The sequence below is a fragment of the Macrotis lagotis genome, chromosome 2 (assembly GCF_037893015.1).
Source record: "Macrotis lagotis isolate mMagLag1 chromosome 2, bilby.v1.9.chrom.fasta, whole genome shotgun sequence".
Classification (NCBI taxonomy): domain Eukaryota; kingdom Metazoa; phylum Chordata; class Mammalia; order Peramelemorphia; family Peramelidae; genus Macrotis; species Macrotis lagotis.
In genome coordinates this window covers 194,247,420-194,269,223 of record NC_133659.1, presented here as the reverse complement: position 1 = coordinate 194,269,223, position 21,804 = coordinate 194,247,420, and the positions used below count along the sequence as shown (strand labels likewise).

Sequence of the window (21,804 nt, the reverse complement as noted above, 5' to 3'; positions counted from 1 at the left end):
TTAGAAATGAAAGGGACCTTTATAGAAAATCATCTTGCTCAAATTTCTCTTTTTACAGAGGGAAAAACTGAGGTCAATACGTTATCTCTGACAGCACTAAGATTCAAATCCAGATCTAATTCTAAAATCAGCTCTCTTCTCACTGCATCACATTTTGCCGTCCTCCTGAGACAGACAACTTTGAATACTTAATCCTAAACAAATTTTGAGGGAGTTACCTGTGCTCATTTAAGACTGAGTGGAGCACTAAAGCCAACAATACAGGAAGTATTTCGAGGTGATCCCATCTAAACCCATGACAGAGTAAAAAACCAAGAAAATCTTTGATTTAGTACTATTTTCAGGTATCCTAGTATAATACAAGAACACTGAACTTGAATGAAGTTGGGCTCTCCAGAGCAGAGTTCAAATCTGCCATGTGTGACCCTGAGCAGGTCACTTCTATGTCTCTCAGGTTCCCTTCCTCTTAAAAAATTACTAGGTTACATCAAATCACCCAATCTTCCAGTTTTAGATCTATGCTCCCATGGTCACATATCTAATCCTTCTTAAATGGGGAAGAAGTGTATCAGAAAGCTCTTCTGGCTCCAACTACATCAGAGACTAAGGGTTCAAGTTCCATTTCTGACATGTAGTGACATATACTTAGGAAAGTCCTTTGTGTAATACTTCAGCTATAAAATGAAGGAATTGGACCAGAAGCAAGAACAGGGGCTCAGCACAACCAGTCCTCTCTTCCAGAACCATCATCTAGTAAAGGGCAATTAATCTCATCCTCTTCTTTAAGCACACTCTTATTTTTCACCCCCATGTTAACTTCAATGACCAACCTAAGGTCTTGAAAACTGGGAAAAATAATGTTCATGGAAACTGGGACTTACCCAAAATTACAAAGTTGGAAGTAGAGGTGTTTTGCCTCCCAAGCTGACAAAGTAGCTCTAATCCAAGGGTTCTTTACCTTGGGAGTGTATGGATAGATTTCAGAGTCTATTAATTTAGGTAGGAAAAAAAATGACAACTTTAGTCTCACCTCTGAAACTGAACATTTCCTTCAATTATGAATAGAAAGGGAAGGAAGGAAGGAAGGAAGGAAGGAAGGAAGGAAGGAAGGAAGGAAGGAAGGAAGGAAGGAAGGAAGGAAGGGAAAGGAAGGGAGGGAGGGGGAGGGAGGGAGGAAAAAGAAAGGGAAAGAAGGAACGAAATGAAGGGAGAGGAAGAGAGGCAGAGAGAGATAATCATCAGGAGCTGTATGTTCCCCTATTTGCTGAATATTTCACTTTCCCTTGATCCATTAAATCTAAACAATAAAAGCCAGTGATCTATTTTGAAGAACAGGACTTTGTGCAGTATTATAGAGGAGAGGACAAAAGGACATGGAAATCAAACAACTTGCCCTCCTCCTGTCACAAAAATTTTTGTTTAAAAATCTCACTGAACTCTAGTGTCCTGGAAAAAACTCTGAACTTGTAATTACAAAGACTCAGAAAATTTGAGCCCCATTTTTGCCATTTACTAAGCTATATATCTTAAGACATTTCCCTTCTCTGGACCTGTTTTCTCATCTATCAAATGGAGTTGGACAAGATAGTTTTTTTGGTTTTTTTGCAAGGCAATGGGGTTAAGTGGCTTGCCCAAGGTCACACAGGTAATTATTAAGTGTCTAAGGCCAGATTTGAGCTCAGGTACTCCTGACTCCAGGGCTGTGCTCTATCCACTGTACCACCTAGCTGCCCCAACAAGATAGTTTTTTAAATCCTTTCCAGCTGTACAATTCTGTGAAATTCAAATTTCTGATACTTTTTTTCTCATGCCAAAGTGAAGAAGTTGTCCAGCTTTGAAGATGGCAAAAGGTGAAAGCACCACTCTAAAAACAGAAAAATCTTGGTTAGATACAGATACAGGAGGCCCAAATGCACAGTACACAGACCAATGGTAGGAAGATTCTATTTTTAAACATTTCCCCACATCCCAGGAACAACAGAATCTTCCTGGTTCACATCAGCTACACGTTTAAAGTAGTAGCAAAAATGTCCATATTATTGGAAAAGTGGGAGTGCTAGTAACATTTTTGTTTTTTCTTTTCCAGGACAGGGAGGCTATGATAAGAATAAGAACTAAACACATATTGTTTACTATGTGCCAGATGCTTTGTATAGTACTTTACAATTATTGTCTCATTTAACCCTCACAATAACATTAGATAAATTAGACAAAGAGATATGAGGCACTCTAGTGGAAAGAGCACCAGAGGCCCTGAGTCAGAGGTTCTAGGTTCCAGTGTTAATTCTGCCATTCACTACTGGTTTTCTTTGGACTTCCTCACTGACAAAATGAAGGGATTGGACTAGATGACCTGAAGTCCTATTCAGCTCTAAGTCTTATGTTCCTATGAGCAAAATGGTGGGATGGATACTCTACTTCTTACTAAATTAAAGTAGTGGATCTCAATGAAGAGGACAGAAATCAAAGAACTAAAAATCACAAGAAGTTTTATCTCAAGATCATTTGGGCATGGTGCTCAGGTCATTGTTCATTTCCTTTAGAAGCCAGTCACACAGGGAAAAACAAGAAAACAAAAACCTAGTTTTATGGTCATAGAGTTGATTTTCCAATTCTCATCAGCCATCTTCTAGATGTGGAAAGCTAGGTGAGAGGATACACATGGCTCAGCACAACCTCTCTCTACCATGGAAAAACAACCTCAAGTGAATGCTGTACCAACAGGACACCAAGTAGCAACACACACACACACACACACACACACACACACACACACACACACACACAACAGAGTTACTCCATATCAGCCCACATGAGCACCTTGGCAAAGAAAGAAGATTTTTTGAGCAGAGAACATGCTTTATTGAGAAATAGATACAGAACTGCACATTCTACCACATCTGGAAAAGGGTTTAGCTTCTGTATAAGAAAGGCCTACACCCCTCAGGAGACAATCCCCAGCCAATCTGCTTCTGTAATCGACATTCTACAGTGACACGGAAGCTTGGAGGAGCTGGGAGGAAAGGGAGGGGAGCTGCCACTGAGCATGCTTGAAACCAGCCCCCCACAAACCCACGGTGATTATAAATAGTGTATAGAAGTGACAGGAGCAAGGCACGACTGACCACAGGTTAGGGGTTGTGGTGAGGGCTCCACATCAAGACAACAGTATTGCAGGAGACCAAGTTGGCAAGGGTGACATGTCAAACATCAAAGGCTGCTCTGAGATAGCACATATGGAGACTAGTGAGAAGTGAGCCAGAATATCTCATTCTCTCCCCAAATCACTCTAACAACATCAAAAACAGAAGTGAATTGTAGACCAGAAAGAGCAGGGGAAAGGGAGCATCTTAGAAGGGGTAAAAGCGCTTCTGTTCTCAAAGGGCATGAGGTGCTGCCAGCACCAGAGGAGCAAACTTGCTGTACAATGGAGGAGGTTGCAATTACTTTGACTCACATGGCCACAATAGTGGCAGCAGACAAATAATTGTTGTCATTTTTCTCCTCCTCTGTGGTTGTTGGGACAACCAGTGTGAAAGGAAGGGTGTTTTGCCTGTGCTCCCACCAGCATTTGCTATGAACCCTACAAAGAAGAGCAAAGGACTTGCTGGGCCAGAATGGTCCTGGAGGAGAAAGAAGTACAGAATATAAAGAATAAGCTAAGACACAACGTGAAAAATGAGCACTGGAAATGGTCTTGGTGACTGCCCAGGGGCGGAGGGTAAGATCTGGAAAAGCCATTGTTCCAGGAATCCTCCCTGGCAATACAGCAGGGAGGCCAGTGTGCCCCTCCCCTTCATCCCAACCAGTCACCTTCCCTGGAAGTGGTCCCAAAATAGAGTACAAAAGCGCCATGCGCTGTGTAACTCATCCTCTCCCCCACCCCAACCCTCCATCCTGCACTAGTGCTTAAACTAATCCCTGGCCCTGGTCAGCCTGATGGGGATTTCTTCAAAGGGGTGGGAGACAGAAGTGTGTTAGGAGTCCTTCAATCAAAACAAAAGAGTTAAGAAGGTCAAAAACAAGGTGAATATGCAACATGGCTTAACTGCCATCTTCCCCCTTCCTTTTGCTGCATCTTCACCTTCTTCCTGACCCTGTGAAACAGAGTCCTGGGGAACTGTCAAGATGAAGGTGGACATAAACCATTCAAAAGGGAACAGGAATGATCCTGCTCAGCAAACTGACGAAGCACTATGATAGACAGCTTAAATGACACAACACAATTTTGTAGGGCTTGAAACATGAGGGGAGAACCAGTGACTGGACAGGTACAGTACCACATCTGAACTCCTAGGGTCAGTGCTTGAGTGGGAGCTTCAATCGAGTCCAATACAGATGCATTCCAGGCAACCTCACTGAGGCCGAAACAATAGTTCCTCAGAACCAGCGTCTGCAGTTTTCACAAAGGGTCAGAGCCAGGACAGTCCCAAGGGGGAATGGCCTTCCCAAAGGATACTGTACATGTCAATCACAACAGCAACAGAAATGGACAGACAAATCCCAAGGGGGCTTTCTACTGCGGGGGCTCGCTGGCTCGGGAATACACAGCCAGTTTAAGTTCCTTTCGGAGGGGTCCATTTCAAACAGCTGGGATCCATGGTCTTATTGGTGTTGGATCTCTTTGCCTCTTTGGCTATCCACTCATCGATCAAGTCCTGAGAGTAAAGAACAGAAAGACACAGGGTCACCCAAGGGCTTCCTTCTGCCAGAGGGCCTACAGGCTCTTCAATTCAGAAACCACCTCAAAAAGGACCATGATACTCAACATGTGCTCAGATCTTTTGCTTTGCATAGTACTTTCACAACGCTCATCTTTATCTGACTTTCATAGGGACTGGTAAAGTTTCAGTCATATCTTATTAATAAGGTAAGAGAGTTACAGAAGTGAAAGGACTTGCCCAGGATCACACAACTCAATAGTAAGAGAGGCAAACAAAACAAGATCCTGGGTCTCCTCACTCTCACTACTATCCATTCTATTGATTACACAAAACTTCAAGAAAAAAACTTTAAAACCAACTAAGTGTCCCATAAGCATAATTAGACTCTCTCTTGCTGGAATGTAAAATCATTTTTCTTTATGGTCTTCCCTTAATAAAGACAGAAAAAAATTAGTTACTTTTCTTTTATCTTAAAGTCACGGATGAATTAAGACAGTAAACAATCATTGAAAAGACTCTAAACCATCTCTAGGAGCCTAAGAGTTAAGGGCAGACTGATACCCTTTCAAAACAGGTCAATAGCTGGGTTTTCCATCCCTGTGAGATAGAAATTATGAGGCCTAACAAAAAGAACTGGTATCGAGGAAAGAGATGAACTATATAGTAAGTTAAAGAAATAAAGTCTGAAAGAACTTCTATGTCTCTCCTAAGGACAAGGTTGGCTAGTGTCAGGTAAAATTCCAACTCCATTCCAATTGAATCCCAAGATACATTGTTCCAGTCAAGTAGGTGAAAAAATAATCTTACCTGTCTCTTTAAAACCAGGTGTTTCCCTTTCCAGTACTTGAGCATCTGCAGGGCCTGCAGGGTACTAACAATGTCCACAGGATTCACAGCAGTCTCCTGGCTGATTTCTGTAACACAAGGTTCCATCAAGGACATGAGCAGAGAGATAGGAGGACCACTCTCATCACCGCCACCCCTCCCTTCCTTACACCTCAAATGCAATTCAACTGGACTCAGAATCCTGCCTTTTGTACTGAATCCCAATATGTCTAAAGAGCAGAAAAGTGTGACCTTCAGATGAATTCTGAAAGTTGGAATTACAAGAATTACAAGTGAAAGGTAACAAGTATCTCAACTTGGCATCACTATCAAAGGACTGCTATGGTCTATTTTCTCATCACAATTAGTACATAGTTCATATAGCTTAATGCTACAGAATACTGTATAAGCAGATCTGAAGAAAAGGAAGAAAGAATTCTATCTTTTGGAGACTTTTCAAGGATGTTCAGTACAAATGACTTACCATCCAGATGCTGAAAAGCAGCCTGTGCTACAAATGACAAAACAAGGAAACAAGGAATTCAAAACATTGATGAAAAAAGACATTAAGCAACCTCTCAGGGCCTAAGTAGAGACTGGACTCAATAACCTGTAAGGCTCTTTCTGGTTATAAAGTTAAGCTCTAATGACGTTCGAAGTGTAACCACCATTCTTGCTTTACATGAGGCTCAGGCACAGAAGATTTTGCATGACCTTCCTAGGGTCACACAACTATTGGTTAAAGGTTAGGACACCTCGGCTGTCAGTCACCAATCTCTACTGTCTTAGAACTCCACACATTCCTGAAGCCTACCTTTTATAGAGATTTCTTTGCCTTGAAAATTATGCAAATATCGAAGTAGCACTTCTTTCCAATAACTCCGGTAACTGATGAGGCCCAAATCTGAAAGCGGACGTTCTGGAGAGCCAACCTTTTCTTCTACTTTGGAAAGCAAATAACCTGCCAAGAAAAGCAAAATCTGCATTATCCTATTCTCCCTAGACCTGAATTCCCTAGTGTTGTGTCACCAAGAGACAATATGATGCCATGGAACAAATTTAAGAATAAATACAGTCAAGCTATATCCCACCCCTTACTGGGATTGGAGGAATGAGGGAGAAACAGTCATTCTGACTGTCCTACTTGGAAGAGGTAAATTAATCAAACTCATAATTCAGGCCCCAGTTAGTCAAATACAGGTACCTACATTTCTGACCCAAGAAAAATCACTTGATGAGTAATGAGTGTTATATACATTTTATATTTAATAAGATATTTAATTCTCTCTTTCTTTTTTTTTTTTTGCAAGGCAAATGGGGTTGTGGCTTGCCCAAGGCCACACAGTTAGTAATTATTATTAAGTGTCTGAGGCCAGATTTGAACCCAGGTACTCCTGACTCCAAGGCCAATGCTCTATCCACTGTGCCACCTAGCTGCCCCTTTAATAGTATATTTAACAAAGAATTATGGCAGGCAAAAAAGCCACCCTAGCTTGTCTGAGCTCAACTAGCTGCATAATCCTGGACAAGTCACCCAGTTATCTCTCATCTTAAAAGCTCTCAGATTTGTTTCCAAATCTATAAAATGGGGATAATAATAGTACCTACCTCACAGTGTTGTTGTATCAAATAAGATAATATAATATACATAAAGTATTCTAAAAATATTAAACAACTATATCACCATTAGCTCTTATTATTAAAATATCAGAGCCCATTAATCAGCTATCTTGAAAAAAAAAGGTTACAGAGCATAAATGCCAATAAAGACACATCCCACAACAATGTCTTCTAAATCCTGTGACACCTGTCTCCTCTAGCCTTTGGATTTACCTCATGTCCCCCACACCCCCCAACTACACCAGGTCTCAACACAATAGGTACTCAATGGGTGCTATGTGGACTAACATTTCAGTACTATCATTTTCCCAGTGTGTGTGTGTGTGTACACACACGCGCGCACACACTTACTGAAGTCAATGAGCATCTTGCCATAGCCTTGTCGCATGTACTGTGGCATGGTGAGGATGCAGGAAACATTATAATTAAGGAATGAATTCTTTTCCTGAAATCAAGAGAAATAGCAGAAAATCACATGAATTGAGAACTAAAGGAGCTACGAGTCAGATCAAGTCAGCCACACCATATGTATGAAGGAAACAATGCTTACCGGGAGGAGGAGGAATGAGTTACCCGGTTAGCTGGCTAGCCATGATGGCCCAAGTCATAAATCCAAGGGTTTCCAGTGTTTGGAGACTTAAGGCTTCAGCTCCATTATCAAAAAGGGCTGACTCTGGCCCTTTTGCATAGCACAGTGAATGGGATAAAGCCATGCAGACTGATGAGTCAGCCAGCTACCCTCATTAAAGAGTAGCTTCAAAAGGAGGCTGCCTACTAAGGAAAAGGCAATATAGACCATCATCCCTGCAACCTAGATTTCCCTTGCAGATGGATTTGACTTAGGTCCTCTAAGAAAACAATGACAAAGGCACAAAGAAGTCTAAGGGAGTCTAGATTAGGAGCTGACTAGCAGCTCCCAAACTAAGAGAGCTTGAAGATTGAAAAGATGTGCCCCCCCCAATCCCTACCCCATAGAGATATGCACTTGCTAGCCACCAAGCAGGAGCCCTGGTTCAGTCATAAGCAGGTAACCATGGCAAGCATGCACTAAAATGAGGGAATATGGGGATGCTAATAAAAAAATACACTTTTTAATAAACAATCTTTTGTATGTAGAAAGAGCTGAGACAGATCCTGAGATAGTCCCACAATTCCAAGACATAGTAACTGATCCATGATTAACATCAGATACTTCCTCCCAATAATTAGATGCCTAATTCACAACATTTCATAAATACTCCTAACCTTAGAGAAGTACCCAATCAGATGACAGCCAGTGTTGTCAGCTTCTGTCATGACATAGAAGAGGAAGGGCTCCACATCATAATACAGTGTTTTATGATCCAAGAAGAGTTTGGCTAGCAGGCAGAGATTTTGGCAATATATCTGAAGCAGAAAGAGATAAGTGGAACTGTGGTTCATCAGGTTAACAGGTTATTTGAAGTTAAGATCCAACCCTATCAGTTATGCCTAATGAAACAGAGATGTCTGCTGTTGGGGTAGGAAAGAAATGTCCAAAGTTTGATCATCATGCTGAGGAACAGAGAGACATAAGCTAGGGATTCTATCACAAAAGAGATCTTTATTACCAGCCCCAGACTCTGTCCTGAGCTCTAATACCACATCTCCAACAATCCATAGGGTAATTTCAAACTAGCTATCCCTGAGATCTACATCTCACACTCAACACAACTAGAACAGAATTCATTACTTTTACCCCACCAAAATCACCCCTCCACCAATGATGATGTTATTCTTAATTCTTCACTCACCCTACACATCCAATTTTATGACATCTCTACCTCCAACAGCATCCAACTGGTTCTCTTTTCTCACATGGTCATGATCCTTTTTCAGGTTTCTAATCTCACTTGGATTACTGCAATTGCCTCCCTGCCTCCAGTCTTCTTAATCCAATCATTCTTCTCACTGCTACTGAAGTGTTGCTCCTTAATCACAGAACTAGCCCCATATCACCTTATTCAATAAACTCCAAAGATTTCCTATTGACGCTATAATTCCATATAAACTCCAGATTGGCTTTTAATATCTTCTCCCTCCACCAACCTGCCCCAACCCATCTTTCTGATTTCATTATTTATTACTCCCTTTCCCACACTCTACAGTCCACCCAAACTGGCTTTGTCTCTTCCTCATATCTAAGCCTTTGCATTAGCCATCATACATGTCTGGAATGCATGTCTTCCTCCCTCACCTCTACCTCACTTCCTTAAAGACACAACTCCAACATTATCTGTTAAAGGAATCCTTTTTTCAATCTTTCTAGCCAGTAATGTCTTCTCTCCCTAACTATCCTGGATTGATTTTCTATATAATTCTTCATGCAAATTTCTCGAAAGAATGAAAGCTCCTAAGAGTAAGAACTCTTTCATCTTGGGCTTTGTATCTTCAAACACCTAGCACATAATAAATGCTTGTTGATTCACACAAGAAGAGAAGATACAGTAAAAAAAAAAAAAGCTCAGGATGGTTAATATTTGGTAACTTCAGGGCAAAAGGAAAGTATTAAGGCTAAAGGTTATTAAGCTAAAGCTTATAAAGGCTAAAGCAGAAGAAAGAAGGTTGAATGTTCTGAGAAACCTGACCAAAGTAGCCCTTTTAAATTATTTACGTAATTGCTAATATGCTCTGAAAAAAATAAAGTTGAATTCTCTTCAGAGCTGGTATATTATTTTTTTCCTTTTTTTAAAAAAAATTTATTTATTTAAGGCAATGGGGTTAAGTGACTTGCCCAAGGTCACACAGCTAGGTAATTATCAAGTGTCTGAGGACAGATTTGAACTCAGGTACTCCTGACTCCAGGGCCAGTACTCTATCCACTCTGCCACCTAGCTGCCCCCATATGATATAAATTTAAGAAAATACTATTTTGTTCCCAAGGGAAAAGTCACTGTAATCTACACTATGCCAACTCTGCTCCTTGGCTGGTCACTTCCTCCTTTACCTTGTTCTTCTTGCCATCAACTTCAAACACAGAAATGGAGCCTTTACGATAGATCTCATCTCCTGGTGGATGTTTCCATACACATTTTGCCTATAAGAAAAGGAAAGTCCCATCAGAAGTACATTGCCACTCCAATTTTAAAGGGAACACTAAGGTGATTAGTTAGTTGAATGAAATTTAAAGCTGAAAGGCAGTTGGATACATTTGGGGACAACACTGACTGTCCCACAAAACAAAGAACTTTTTTCTAAAGTAACAGGCTTCTGAGGTTATTACAATCTTATTATATTTTTTGCTGCAGTACTGACTAAGCTTTCTGGCACTGTTTCACCACAGAAGATTAAAATTATCTACTACGTAAAAGCCAGATAAATACCCCTGCAATACTCTAAAATTCCTCCTGCCAATAGGATACACATAAGCAGCTTATCTCTGGCACTTTAAAGCTGCCAAGAACTTTACTATCACCTTTACCAGAAACTTCCCATCCCCACCCAAGTAGGCAGGTTCCCCATTTTTCAATAAGGAAACTTAAGCCATAATGTAATCATATAATTATTAAAGATAAAAGAGCCCTTTTTGGCCACAAGAGCAAGTTCTTCTGTGAATCTCAGAAAAGGTTGACAATCCCATACTTGAAAACCAGCCTGGAAATAAACTTAGGAGTGTCCTTGACCACTAAGGGGCACTAGCTGCCTCTTTTATTGTCTTGAGTCCAACATTCAACTCCATGGTTTACATGGTTTGGTTGGATACCATAAATATTGGGCTAAAAAGGATAAATGCAAATTGAATTTTTTAAAGTTCAATCTCATTTTAAAATACACTAAAGGAGCTTTCTAATAAAAGAAAAAGGGATTCTTTCTGCAAAACAAAGCAGAGTGTACCCTTATTTTGTGTAGCACGGAATGGAGTAAAAGAACACTGGGCAGATTACAGTTCTAGCTGTATAAACTAGGAAAAATCACAGCCTTTCTCCTTCAGCACTCAACTAAAAAATTAGGGAACTGATCTAAATGCTGTCTAATGTCTCTTCCAGTTCTAATATTCTGGTTCAAAAATCTAAAGTTACTTCAGCTTATATATCCTCTTCCCTGTAGAACACTGTTAGTATTCTCAATAGTCCAAAAACTGAGCCTTAAGTCTATCGATTATCTATGGCCAGAAAGGGAGAGTAAAATACCATAATATTATCATCATATTGAATAAAGGATCAGAAGTAGGGAGGAGAGAAGTGCCAATTAGGAGTGGTAGCACAAGAAGAGAAGTCAAAGAGAGGACATCATGAAAAATAGGGTGGATTGCCAGCATCTGAAAGTATTTTAGAGGAAGGTGAGAACTGTTAAAGGAGTTTATTTGCCCACCCCATTCAACCTGCTCCTCTAACTTATGAGACACTTTAAATTATGTAAAACAGATTTATCTTCAGGACAAGATACAGAGAAAGTATAATTTCAGGAACAAAAAAAGATTCCTCAAACAGCTCTTTGTTTGTTGGAAATTTCTTTAAAGCATGCTATCTATGCTATCAAATGCAATCTATGTTAGATTAGACTTTTTTTTAATTTAAAAAAATTTGTTCAGAAAAGACAAAATATTTTATCTATTTTGGAGGAAGACATATAAAAAAAGTAGTTTATGCTTATGCTAAATTCACCCAGTTTTACCCAATCTGACCCAATTTTTATATTCATTTGTGTGTGAACAACAAAAGTGGGGGACAAATATGCTTCACATTTCAAGTCTTCAGCCACTTGCTAAATGGATTAGTGAACAGAAGCTTCATCTTCTCAACTGTAAAATGGGGATAATAATAGCACCTACAGTGCAAGGTTGTTTTGAGTTTTTGATACAAGTGGGATAATGTGGGAAGAGTTTTACAACCCTCAAAGGACCATAAACATATTAGTTATCATAATTATTGGTGAAAACTCTTAAGGTTTGAATGCCACTAACTGGGCCAGGCAATGCTGCTTGGCACAAAGGATAGAGCACTGGCCCTGGAATCAGAAAGAACTGAGTTCAAATCCAAATTCAGTCTCAGACACTTGACACTTTCTAGCTGTGTAACCCTGGAAAATTACCTCGGCAAAAAAAAAAAAATGTGTGTGTGTGTGTGTGTGTGTGTGTGTGTGTGTGTGTGTGTGTGTTAGAGAGAGCGACATAGAGGGGGGAAATAATGAGAGTCGAAAAAGGAAAGGAAAACAAGCAATTATGGATTTTGAACAGATTTCCCAGGTACTACTCAATGGAAACTATGTCACAAACTACATACTCCTGGATTGAAATTAATCTATTCCCTGAGGCCTTAATACATATTATCTGTAGATTTCAAATGCCCAGACCTCTTGTCAACATAAATGCTTTAAAGCTGGTCCTAATGCAACTGCAGTTCACAATAAATTCCCCAGACACCACAACAAAAGCTTACAGACTGGTCATAAAGAGGTTTACCATGTGCCGACGAAGTATTGTTTGGCTCTTCATGTATTTGAGACAGAATTCGCACATGTAGAGCCGTCCCAGGCGTGCATACTCTTCTGGGTAAGGTGAGTGGTACCAGGTATCTAACTCATAACGGCCAAAGGCAATTGTTTTAATCATGTTGCTTCCTTCTGTGATTTGACCCTGTAATCGCAACTTCTCCTATATCAAGAAAGGAAACAAAAGTCCAAGGAAGATTGGATTTCACTATCATCATAATCACCAATAACAGAAAACCATCTAACTACAGATAACACTGAGGAGATAGATTTGCTGACACGAACAAAATAAGTTATTGACTATACATAAACTGCACATAGATACCTTTTCATTTATATTATCTTTTCACTACAAGAATTTTATTTCAATCTGGCATTTCCTAGGTATCAGAATGAAAGGTCCTTATATTAGTGTCAATCAAATGAAATTAACTAAAATGAAAAATGAAAAGAGATTCAATGACTAAAAGATAGCATACTGCAAACAAACACTCAAAATCATTCTGGACTTTGGTTGTTGAAATACTCCCCAATTACTGGAGCTGAAAAATGGCTGTAAAAATAACTCATGCCCATCCATCTGTATGTCAAGATCAATATGAAAAAGAAAGCAAAGGAAGAAGTAAAAAGGGAGTCAAGGAAGTTCAACCCCTGGAGGGTAGAGACTAAAGAAAAAGCACCTTTCCACAATTTAAGATTTCTTAATGAAACCTATATTTCTGCCTCTCTTGAAAGTACTAAAATTTTACCAGTCTTCCAAAAAAGGTATCTGCTTTGTCTAATGATTTTTAAACTTTCCACTGAGAAAGAACCCTTCACTTTAAGTAAAATTTCAATGAAATGCTTGTAGAAAGCTTTTTAGCTAATTTTAAATTCCTACTACAAATGACACCATATGTCTGATTTTTAAAAAAATCTCTTTTAAAACTAATTTAGTACAGGCTGAATATCAATAGTTGATATAGTCAAAAAACAAGTTACACTAAAACCAAAGGTTGAAAAACGTAAGGGTATGATCAAGAGCAGAAGTAGTAGACTATAGAAGTAGTATTAAGATAATCAATGGCACAAGACAGATAAGAGAAGACCATGACAAAAAAGAAAGAAAAACACCAACACACTATCATCCAGCAGTTTGGGATCTTCTAAAGGGACAGATCAGTTCTGCATACTTCTAGGCCCTCCAACTTCATAGAAACACTCCAACTCACAAGGACCCAAACATCTGAGGACACTCCATTCAGGGACAAGGGGTTCTATGGAACTAGGTAGCAATACCCACCAACAGCATCACTGGATGGATCATGAAGGAAAAATACCAGAAATAATTTAATCTAGGAAAGAGAAGAATCTAATACATTGTGTGTATATATATATATATATATATATATATATATATATATATATTCATTGTGCAAAAGAGTTTAATTCCAAAAGGCTGTTAAGATAATTGTCAGTGTATAAACTTTTTTAAAAATAATTTTTCCAATTACATAAACACAAATTTTTGCATTCTGTTCTTTTTCAGTTTTGAGTTCTAAATTCTATCTATCTCTTCCTCTCCCCCCCCCTTTCCTAATAGTGCAAACAATTTGATAAGGGTTCCATTGTATAAACTTTAGAAGGCATTTTCCTACAGAAAAATACTGGTCAAAATATAAAACATACATAAGGTAAAGTATTCTTTTAAAAATATCATGTTACACTGGTATTTATAAATACAAAGAATAACATACTTTCTGTAGCAAAATAAATACATTCAGATTCCAACTACTAAAAAAAGTATCTTTATCTTCCACTACAATGAGAAGTATTTTTCTTCACATCTTTATCTTCCCCATTCCTAGTCTTTCAACTGCCCAATGGGGAAAAAAGACTCCCTTAACTCCACACTACAGAAAGTATAAAGGAAGAAAGAAGTGAGATGGGGCTGCAAGGAATCAGAGGCAGGAACCTTTTTTGCAAGGAAAATGTTCAGGAAACTTCCCCTTTGTATTGGGACCTCTTGTCTAAACACAAAACAAAATCATTCCCAGCTTATCATCTACTCTTGTCCTAGAAGAACACTACAGTTTTTATAGAAGATGTTAATTCTAGTAAAAAAGAGAAATGAGAGACAGCAGAGAACAGAGAAAACATACTCAAGCTAATCTAGGTATCTTATCACGGCAGGGGTGGAAACTCTAGGCTGAAATATGTTAGTTGACTGACACACTTTCTAAGAGTTATACAGGTGGGAGATGGAGGATGGGGAGGAAGACAGGGACAGGAGATGCCAGAGGGTTGCCCACTCCTTTTGTCTTCTTTCCCTTATACGTGATGCCAGTTTGAAGTCAATCAATACAAGGATTAGAATGTGTGGGTTAGAGGAATAGAAAAGTAGGAATTTATGCTCCCAACATCAGTCAACAGAGGGGAAAGGGGGGAAAATATTAGTAGGAAAGCAAGAATATTTCCTATGAACATATAGCTCCTATGACAAGGACATAAGTATGCATAAACCAAGGATTACCTTGTATTCCAAAATGTGGTTTGTCATTTCAATTAGTAAAAGTCAAGATTTTTACAAATTATAATCTCAGAAATATTCATGTTTTTCATGCTATGAATAAGGAGAAAATTATGTTTGTAGCATTTTCTTCCTCTCCAAAATATTAAATATAAAATTCAATATAAAGAAATAAAAAATAAAATAAATATCACAAAAAACTTTGTGTGGTCATGGGGGTATAAAAATAAGCTTAATCCCCAGTATTTTGTTCTAAAAATTTCTGAGACTCCCTTTATTCTAAAAATATTTCACAATTTCAACCAGCATTTTTAAGTTCTTTTAATTTAAGTCTAAAAGTGTTTCACAACAAAATTAGTTTGGGAAAATGAAAATTTAAAGAATTAGGGACCCTGGATTCAGGACCTGAGTTCAAATCCGGCCTCATACACTTAATAATTACTTTAGCTGTGTGATCTTGGGCAAGTGACTTTAATCCCATTGCCTTGGCAAAACTAAAAAAAAATTTAAAGGATTAACTGACAGTCATTCAGAAAGAAAATGCCCTAATAGAAATGATTCTTTCCCTACCTTCTTCTGATAAATATGACATTATAATGACAGAGGTAATTAAATCAGCCTTATTAATACAACCAAGGAAAATCACATCATAATCAATGATTTGATCCCCAAAATTTGAATTTTTTTTTTCTTTTTTAATGACATTCTCCATGTCTAAAACCCAATCTCTCTGCAATGAGGTGGCAAGTAAGAAATAGTCCTTTTCCATTATAGGGCAGAAAGGGAAATGCTTAGTATATGTACTTATCTTGCCCCCACTCCCTCTTTATGTCTCTTCAATCCAAGACATCTTTGTAACTTATTTTGATGTGTTGGTTTGAGAATTTGGACAGATTTTTCTGTTTGGGATGGCGTGGACAAAGAATACTTGGTAGTTATCACTGAAGTGGTATTAAAAAAGTGAACTACCAAAAATAAATTTTTAAAAAGTGAACTACCATTGGCTCAGTGATGCTCCTTGTCTTTAACATCCAATGTCTAGTTTGCCTGTCAGATCTATGGAAAGGGAAGCAAGTTATGACCAAGGAAGAGATGGAGAACATCATTAAAAACAAACTAGATAATTGTGATAACATTAAATTAAAAAGCTTTTGCAGACAAAACTATTGTAACCAAGATCAAAAGAAATGTAGTAAATTGAGAAACAATTTTTAGTAGTGTTTCTGACAAAGGACTCATCTCTAAAATATACAGAGAACTGAGTCAAATTTAAAAAAAAAGATAAGCCATTCCCCAAATGACAAAAGGCAATTTACAGATGAGGAAATCAAAGGAACCCATAGTCATATGAAAAATTGCTCTAAATCACTAATTACTAGAGAAATGCAAATTAAAACATCTCTAAGGTACCACCTCATACCTCTCAGACTGGCCAATATGACCAGAAAGGACAATGATCAATGTTGGAAGAGATGTGGGAAATCTGGGATACTAATACATTGTTGGTGGAATTGTGAACTCATCCATTCTTTCTAGAGAGCAATCTGGAATTATGCCCAAAAGGCAACAAAAATGTGCATACCCATTGATCCAGCAATACCACTACTGGGTCTATATCCTGAAGAGATTATGAAAAAGGGTAAAAACATTACCTATTCATAGCAGTTCTCTTTGTGGTGGCAAAGAAATGGAAACTGAGGGAATACCCATCAATTGGGGAATGTTTAACAAACTGGTATATGTATGTGATGGAACACTATTGTTCTATTAGAAACTAGGAGGGATGGGAATTCAGGGAAGCCTGGAAGGATCTGCATGAACTGATGCTGAAAGAATTGTGGAGTTTGAACAAAGACCAAAGATTTCCATGTACCCTTAATTTAATTTTTTTTAAAATTGTCTTATGTAATTTTGCTATATCTCATACTATATGTTTCTTCTTTAAGGATATGATTTCTCTCTCATCACATTCATCTTAGGTCAATGCATACTATGGGAATGATGAAAAGACTAACTGCCTTCTGTGGGGGGTGGGGGGGAGGGAAGCAAGATTGGGGCAAAAATTGTAAAACTGAAAATAAATAAAACCTTTCTAAAATTTAAAAAAAACATCCAATTACATCATCATCATTAAAGGAGATACTAATACAAGATTATTTAGAGAAATCTTTTTGTAACCAGAAGTGGTATTTGAAAATAATCCCTTTAGTGACATTATGATAGTATTTTGCCTAATTTCAAGCCAATATCTAGGTACAAATATCTAGCAAATCTGGGAGAGTTAAAGTTATAAGCTAACTCTAAACCTTCCTTGATTCAACAATATTTTGGAGGCACTCCAGAGCTCAGAAACTAATTCTTACCAGGAAATACTTCCAGTCCCATAAGATGATACTAACACTGAAATGGTGAATTAAATAAAAAACTTATTTAGCCAAAGAAAAAGAGTCCTTTCCTCATTAAAAAAAAAAAAAATAAGGGAAAAGCTCTGACACCAAGCCCTGATACCACTCATGTTGCCTATATTCAAAAACATCCCTAAATACAAGTATAATTCTGAAAAAAGTTCATGTATCAAATTTCAATCAAGGACAAAATAGGAAAATGATACATTTAAATTCCTATATAATTTTTAGCTAGACAATAGTAGCCATAATACTATAGAAAGAAGCTCTGGATAGGGAAGCAGGTGATCTGAGTTTGAATACCTGCTCTGCTCCCAGTTGCTGTGTGATTTTAATGAAATCACTTAACCTTTCTGGGTCTTCATGTCCTTATCCATAAAATCTCTATAACTCTTTCCAGTTTGAACATTTTACAGCAGCTTAGATAGAAAAACTCGCCACTAGATGTCACCATCACAGCCTGACTTAGATCTAGTGACACCCAAGGGATGGCATTGAAGGAGATGGCTGTGGAGTCACAAGACCTGAGCTCTACTAAAAATCTAGAGCTAGAAGATATCATATCTGGCCCAACCTCCTCATTTTAGAGATTAGGAATTGTAGGGTCAGGGAGACCATGTGACTTACTGCCCAAGGTGGCTAACTAATAAATGCTTAATAAAAGATATGACTGGAATTCAGGTTTTCTTTTTCTTTCTTAAGACAGATTGTAAATATTTTATTTGTTTTCCAATTATATACAGTAGTAGTTTCTACCTATCATTTTTTGGTAAGGTTTTGAATTTTACTATTTTCCCCCCACCCTCCCCTTCCCTCCCCCATCCCTAACAGAAGGCAGTCTAATAATCTTTACACTGTTTCCATGCTATGCATTAAGCAAAACTGAATGTGTTGAGAGAAAAATCATATCCTTGAGGAAAAAATAAAATATTAGAGATAGCAAAATTATGTGGTACATAATAATTTTTTTTTTAATTGAAGGTAGTAGTCTTTGGTCTTTGTTTAAATTCCACAGTTCTTTCTCTGGATACAGATGGTATTCTCTGTCGAAGGTACTCTAAAATTGTCCCTGATTATTGTACCGATGGAATGAGCAAGTCCATCAAGTTTGACCATCATCCCCTGTTGCTGTTATGGTGTATGTAAAATGTTCTTCTGTTTCTGCTCATCTCACTCAGCATCAATTCATGCAAGTGTTTCCAGGCTTCTCTGAAATTCTATCCCTCCTGGTTTCTTATGTACACATATATATGTGTACCATCATATATATATATACCACAATTTGTTCAGCCATTCCCCAATTAATGGACATTCCCTCGATTTCCAATTCTTTGCTACAAATGGGGTTTTGAATATTTTTGTACAAGCGATGCTTTTACCTTTTTCATGATCTCTTCAAGATACAGACCCAGAAGTGGTATTGCTAGATCAAAGGGTATGCACATTTTTATTGCCTTTTGGGCATAGGAATTCAGGTTTTCTGACTCCAGAGGCAGTGCTCTTTTGATCTCTGGAAAATTATTTCAACTCGATTGAGTTTCAATTTTTTCAACTGTAGAATGAAGGAATCGTTCTAGAACCTCTCTAAGATTTCTTCTATCTCTAGATATGTAATTCTTAGAGTTGGAGAAATTGTAGCATTCTCCAGGCTTAGGGGATAAAAAAAGAAGAGGAAAGGGAAAACAGTGTCAGATGCTGAAGTGGGGAAACAACAGGAAGTCATGCAAGTGTCACTGTATAGCCATGGCTGCTGATGCTCCTAGGATATACTTCTACTTCTAGGATCACAGCAAATATCTACCATGCCATAGGACTGGCTTCCATTCCATGCCAAAGTGTTGAAGACTGAACAAAAGGGCAAATGAGGAAGCCTTTCCCAGTCATATGGCTGTCACTAAGAAACCATCTCCTTTATGTTTTCAGCAGTCTATTAGGAAATTCCTCCCACTATTCCCCATCCCTCATGAAGACAACAGAAAAAAATTAATTCATTTCACACTGTCAACTGTTGGAACATGCCAACTCTTTATAAAGTATGTATTTTCAATGTCTCACAAAAATTAGCAGAATTTTCTTAAAACCACTAACAACTCTATTCAGGGTACTAAAACTAAATTGTGAAAGGAATAATTAGAATCCAAACAAAGCAGTACTTTGGAAATATATAATTCTATGGCAATGGAAGGCTCAATAGTGATCAACAAAATTCTTATTTTAATAAGAAATGTATTTTTTTTTTCCCCAAAGGAGGGAATTCAGAATATGTAAAGTCTATTTTTGACCTTGGATTGAATAGATTTCCAATCAAAGGACCCTTCCTTTAGTGGCTCAGAGGTTATGAGACTCACCAAATCCTCTGATGCTCGAGCTTGTGCCCTTCGGAAAAGGTCCAAGTCATACTCGCTAGTCAGATTTTCCAGAAGAGGCTCCCTGGTGCTTCCATAGGTCTGTCTGTGCTCCTAGAAAACACCAGATGACAGCATGATACCTCTAGATTCCTGGTACTTGGATGCACAAACCTTCTCAATCCAAATCTGCCAGAGCATATATAATTTAACTTCTGAATTTTCATCTTTTTCAAGGGCCTAATGATTCAACACCATGAGTCAGCTATGTTAACCTTAAAGTCACCCACCCTAAGTGATTCTGGAGAAAACAAAACTCAGAGACAACCTGGTGGGGGAAAGCAAGGGGAGGAAAGGAGGAGGAATCAGGAAAGGCCTCACATAAGAGATAGTTCATGAGTTGAGCTCTGAAGGGAACTAAAGATCTAAAAAGCCCTGGAGAAAAGGGAATGTTTCTCAAACATGAGGGAACACCTGTGCAAAGATTCAAAGATACAGAAGGAAGAGTGTGTGAGATACTGGAAAAGCAGCTAATTTGACCGAACCAAAGAGTACATAAAAGGGAATAACTGACAATAAGGTTGAAGGCATGCTTTGAAGGTTTTTAACTGACAAAAGGCAGTATTTGTATTTCATCTTAAAGCTAATGGGAAGCCAACTTGAGTGCTTATCAAGCAATAATGACATGGCCAGACTTAAGCTTTAGTAATAGTATTCTGGCAGTTGTGTGGAGGTTGAATTAGAAAAAAGAAAGAATTGAGACAGGGAAAATAATTAGAAGGCTACTACAGTAGCATAAGTGAGAGCTGAGAGTGACCATTTAAATGGGAGAACAGGATGTTGTAAAGATGGAATCAAGTTTTAGTAACTGAAATATGTTAAGCAAGCAAGTGTGTGAAACTGAAGGGGATTCCACCTGGATGAACAGAGGATGATAGTGCTCTTCATCAAAATGAGGAACTGAGGCAAAAGAAAAGCTCTGAGGAAGGAGGGGAAATAATGAATTCAGTTTTGATTCTGTTGAATTTGAGCTACTTTGAATAAGTAGAATATTTATGTCCAATGGGCATGTAGTGATACAGAAGAGGAGTAAAGAAGAGTAGAGTTGAAAATACAACTATGAAAAGCATCTGCAGGGAGACAATTTAACTAATGGAAGCTAATGAGGTTATCAAAAAAGAAAGTACAGAGATAAAAAGGGAAGGGCTTAGGGCAGAGTGTGAAATTAGAGAAAAGCATATGGATGGCCCAGTAAAGTAGACTAAGGCAGGGCAGTGTCATGAAAACCTAGGGAAAAGGAAGCATCCAGCAGGAGAAGTGGTCAATACTGTCGAAAGTTGCAGTGAGGTTAAAAAGGATGAGGGCAGATTAAAGATGTAGGATTTGGTGTAAGAGTTCATTGGTAACTTGGAGTAAGTTGATTCAGTAAGGTGGTGAAAGAAGACTTCTAGTGCTAAGAAAAGAGTGAGAGAACAAAAGATGACAATGAGCTGTTTTTCAAGAAGTTTGGCTGTAAAAGGAAGAGACAAAGGATGACAGCTTAAGAAAATGACAGGGTCAAGAAAAGATCTTTTTTAAACAATAGGAATGACTTGTGCTGTTCATTCACAACTCATAATATCTAAATATCATTCTCACATTATGCCCCACTCACCTCCTATCCCACCATCAATAGTTCTGTATTGAGTAAAATAGTAACTGCTGAATTTTGGTGACTTTGCATCCATATACTTTTAGGTAATTTCAAACAGAAAGGATATTAAATATGCTCAAAGTTTTGATAAAATAATACATTCAACATCTTACCATGTATTTTTCTTTCTGCTCTTTGCTCAGTCCAGAGTTCCTCTTCTTCCTGAGCTCAGCCACCTTCTCTTTATACCGAAGCTGCCTTTCTGTTGGTGCCTAGAAAGGAGCAGAAGAAAACTATGAAGTTGAGCAAATTCAAATTTGAAGTCATGCTATGCTATGAAGGTATGGACAGCACT

At 38.1% G+C, this 21,804-nt stretch overlaps 1 protein-coding gene across 4 annotated transcripts in view; it reads right to left on the bottom strand.

The window, feature by feature from the left end:
* Positions 1 to 2,838: 2,838 nt before the first annotated feature.
* Positions 2,839 to 21,804, bottom strand: part of KAT7 (lysine acetyltransferase 7) — a 32,468-nt gene continuing 13,502 nt past the window's right edge. For all 4 annotated transcript variants that reach the window (XM_074224241.1, XM_074224242.1, XM_074224240.1 and 1 more), the window contains 9 exons: positions 21,623 to 21,721; positions 19,820 to 19,930; positions 12,529 to 12,720; positions 10,075 to 10,164; positions 8,355 to 8,495; positions 7,461 to 7,554; positions 6,304 to 6,450; positions 5,472 to 5,578; positions 2,839 to 4,658 (listed from right to left, as the gene is read on the bottom strand). In XM_074224241.1, coding sequence (XP_074080342.1) covers positions 4,557 to 4,658; positions 5,472 to 5,578; positions 6,304 to 6,450; positions 7,461 to 7,554; positions 8,355 to 8,495; positions 10,075 to 10,164; positions 12,529 to 12,720; positions 19,820 to 19,930; positions 21,623 to 21,721 — 1,083 coding nt within the window. In that variant the 3' untranslated portion in view covers positions 2,839 to 4,556. The remainder of the gene's footprint in view (positions 4,659 to 5,471; positions 5,579 to 6,303; positions 6,451 to 7,460; positions 7,555 to 8,354; positions 8,496 to 10,074; positions 10,165 to 12,528; positions 12,721 to 19,819; positions 19,931 to 21,622; positions 21,722 to 21,804) is intronic.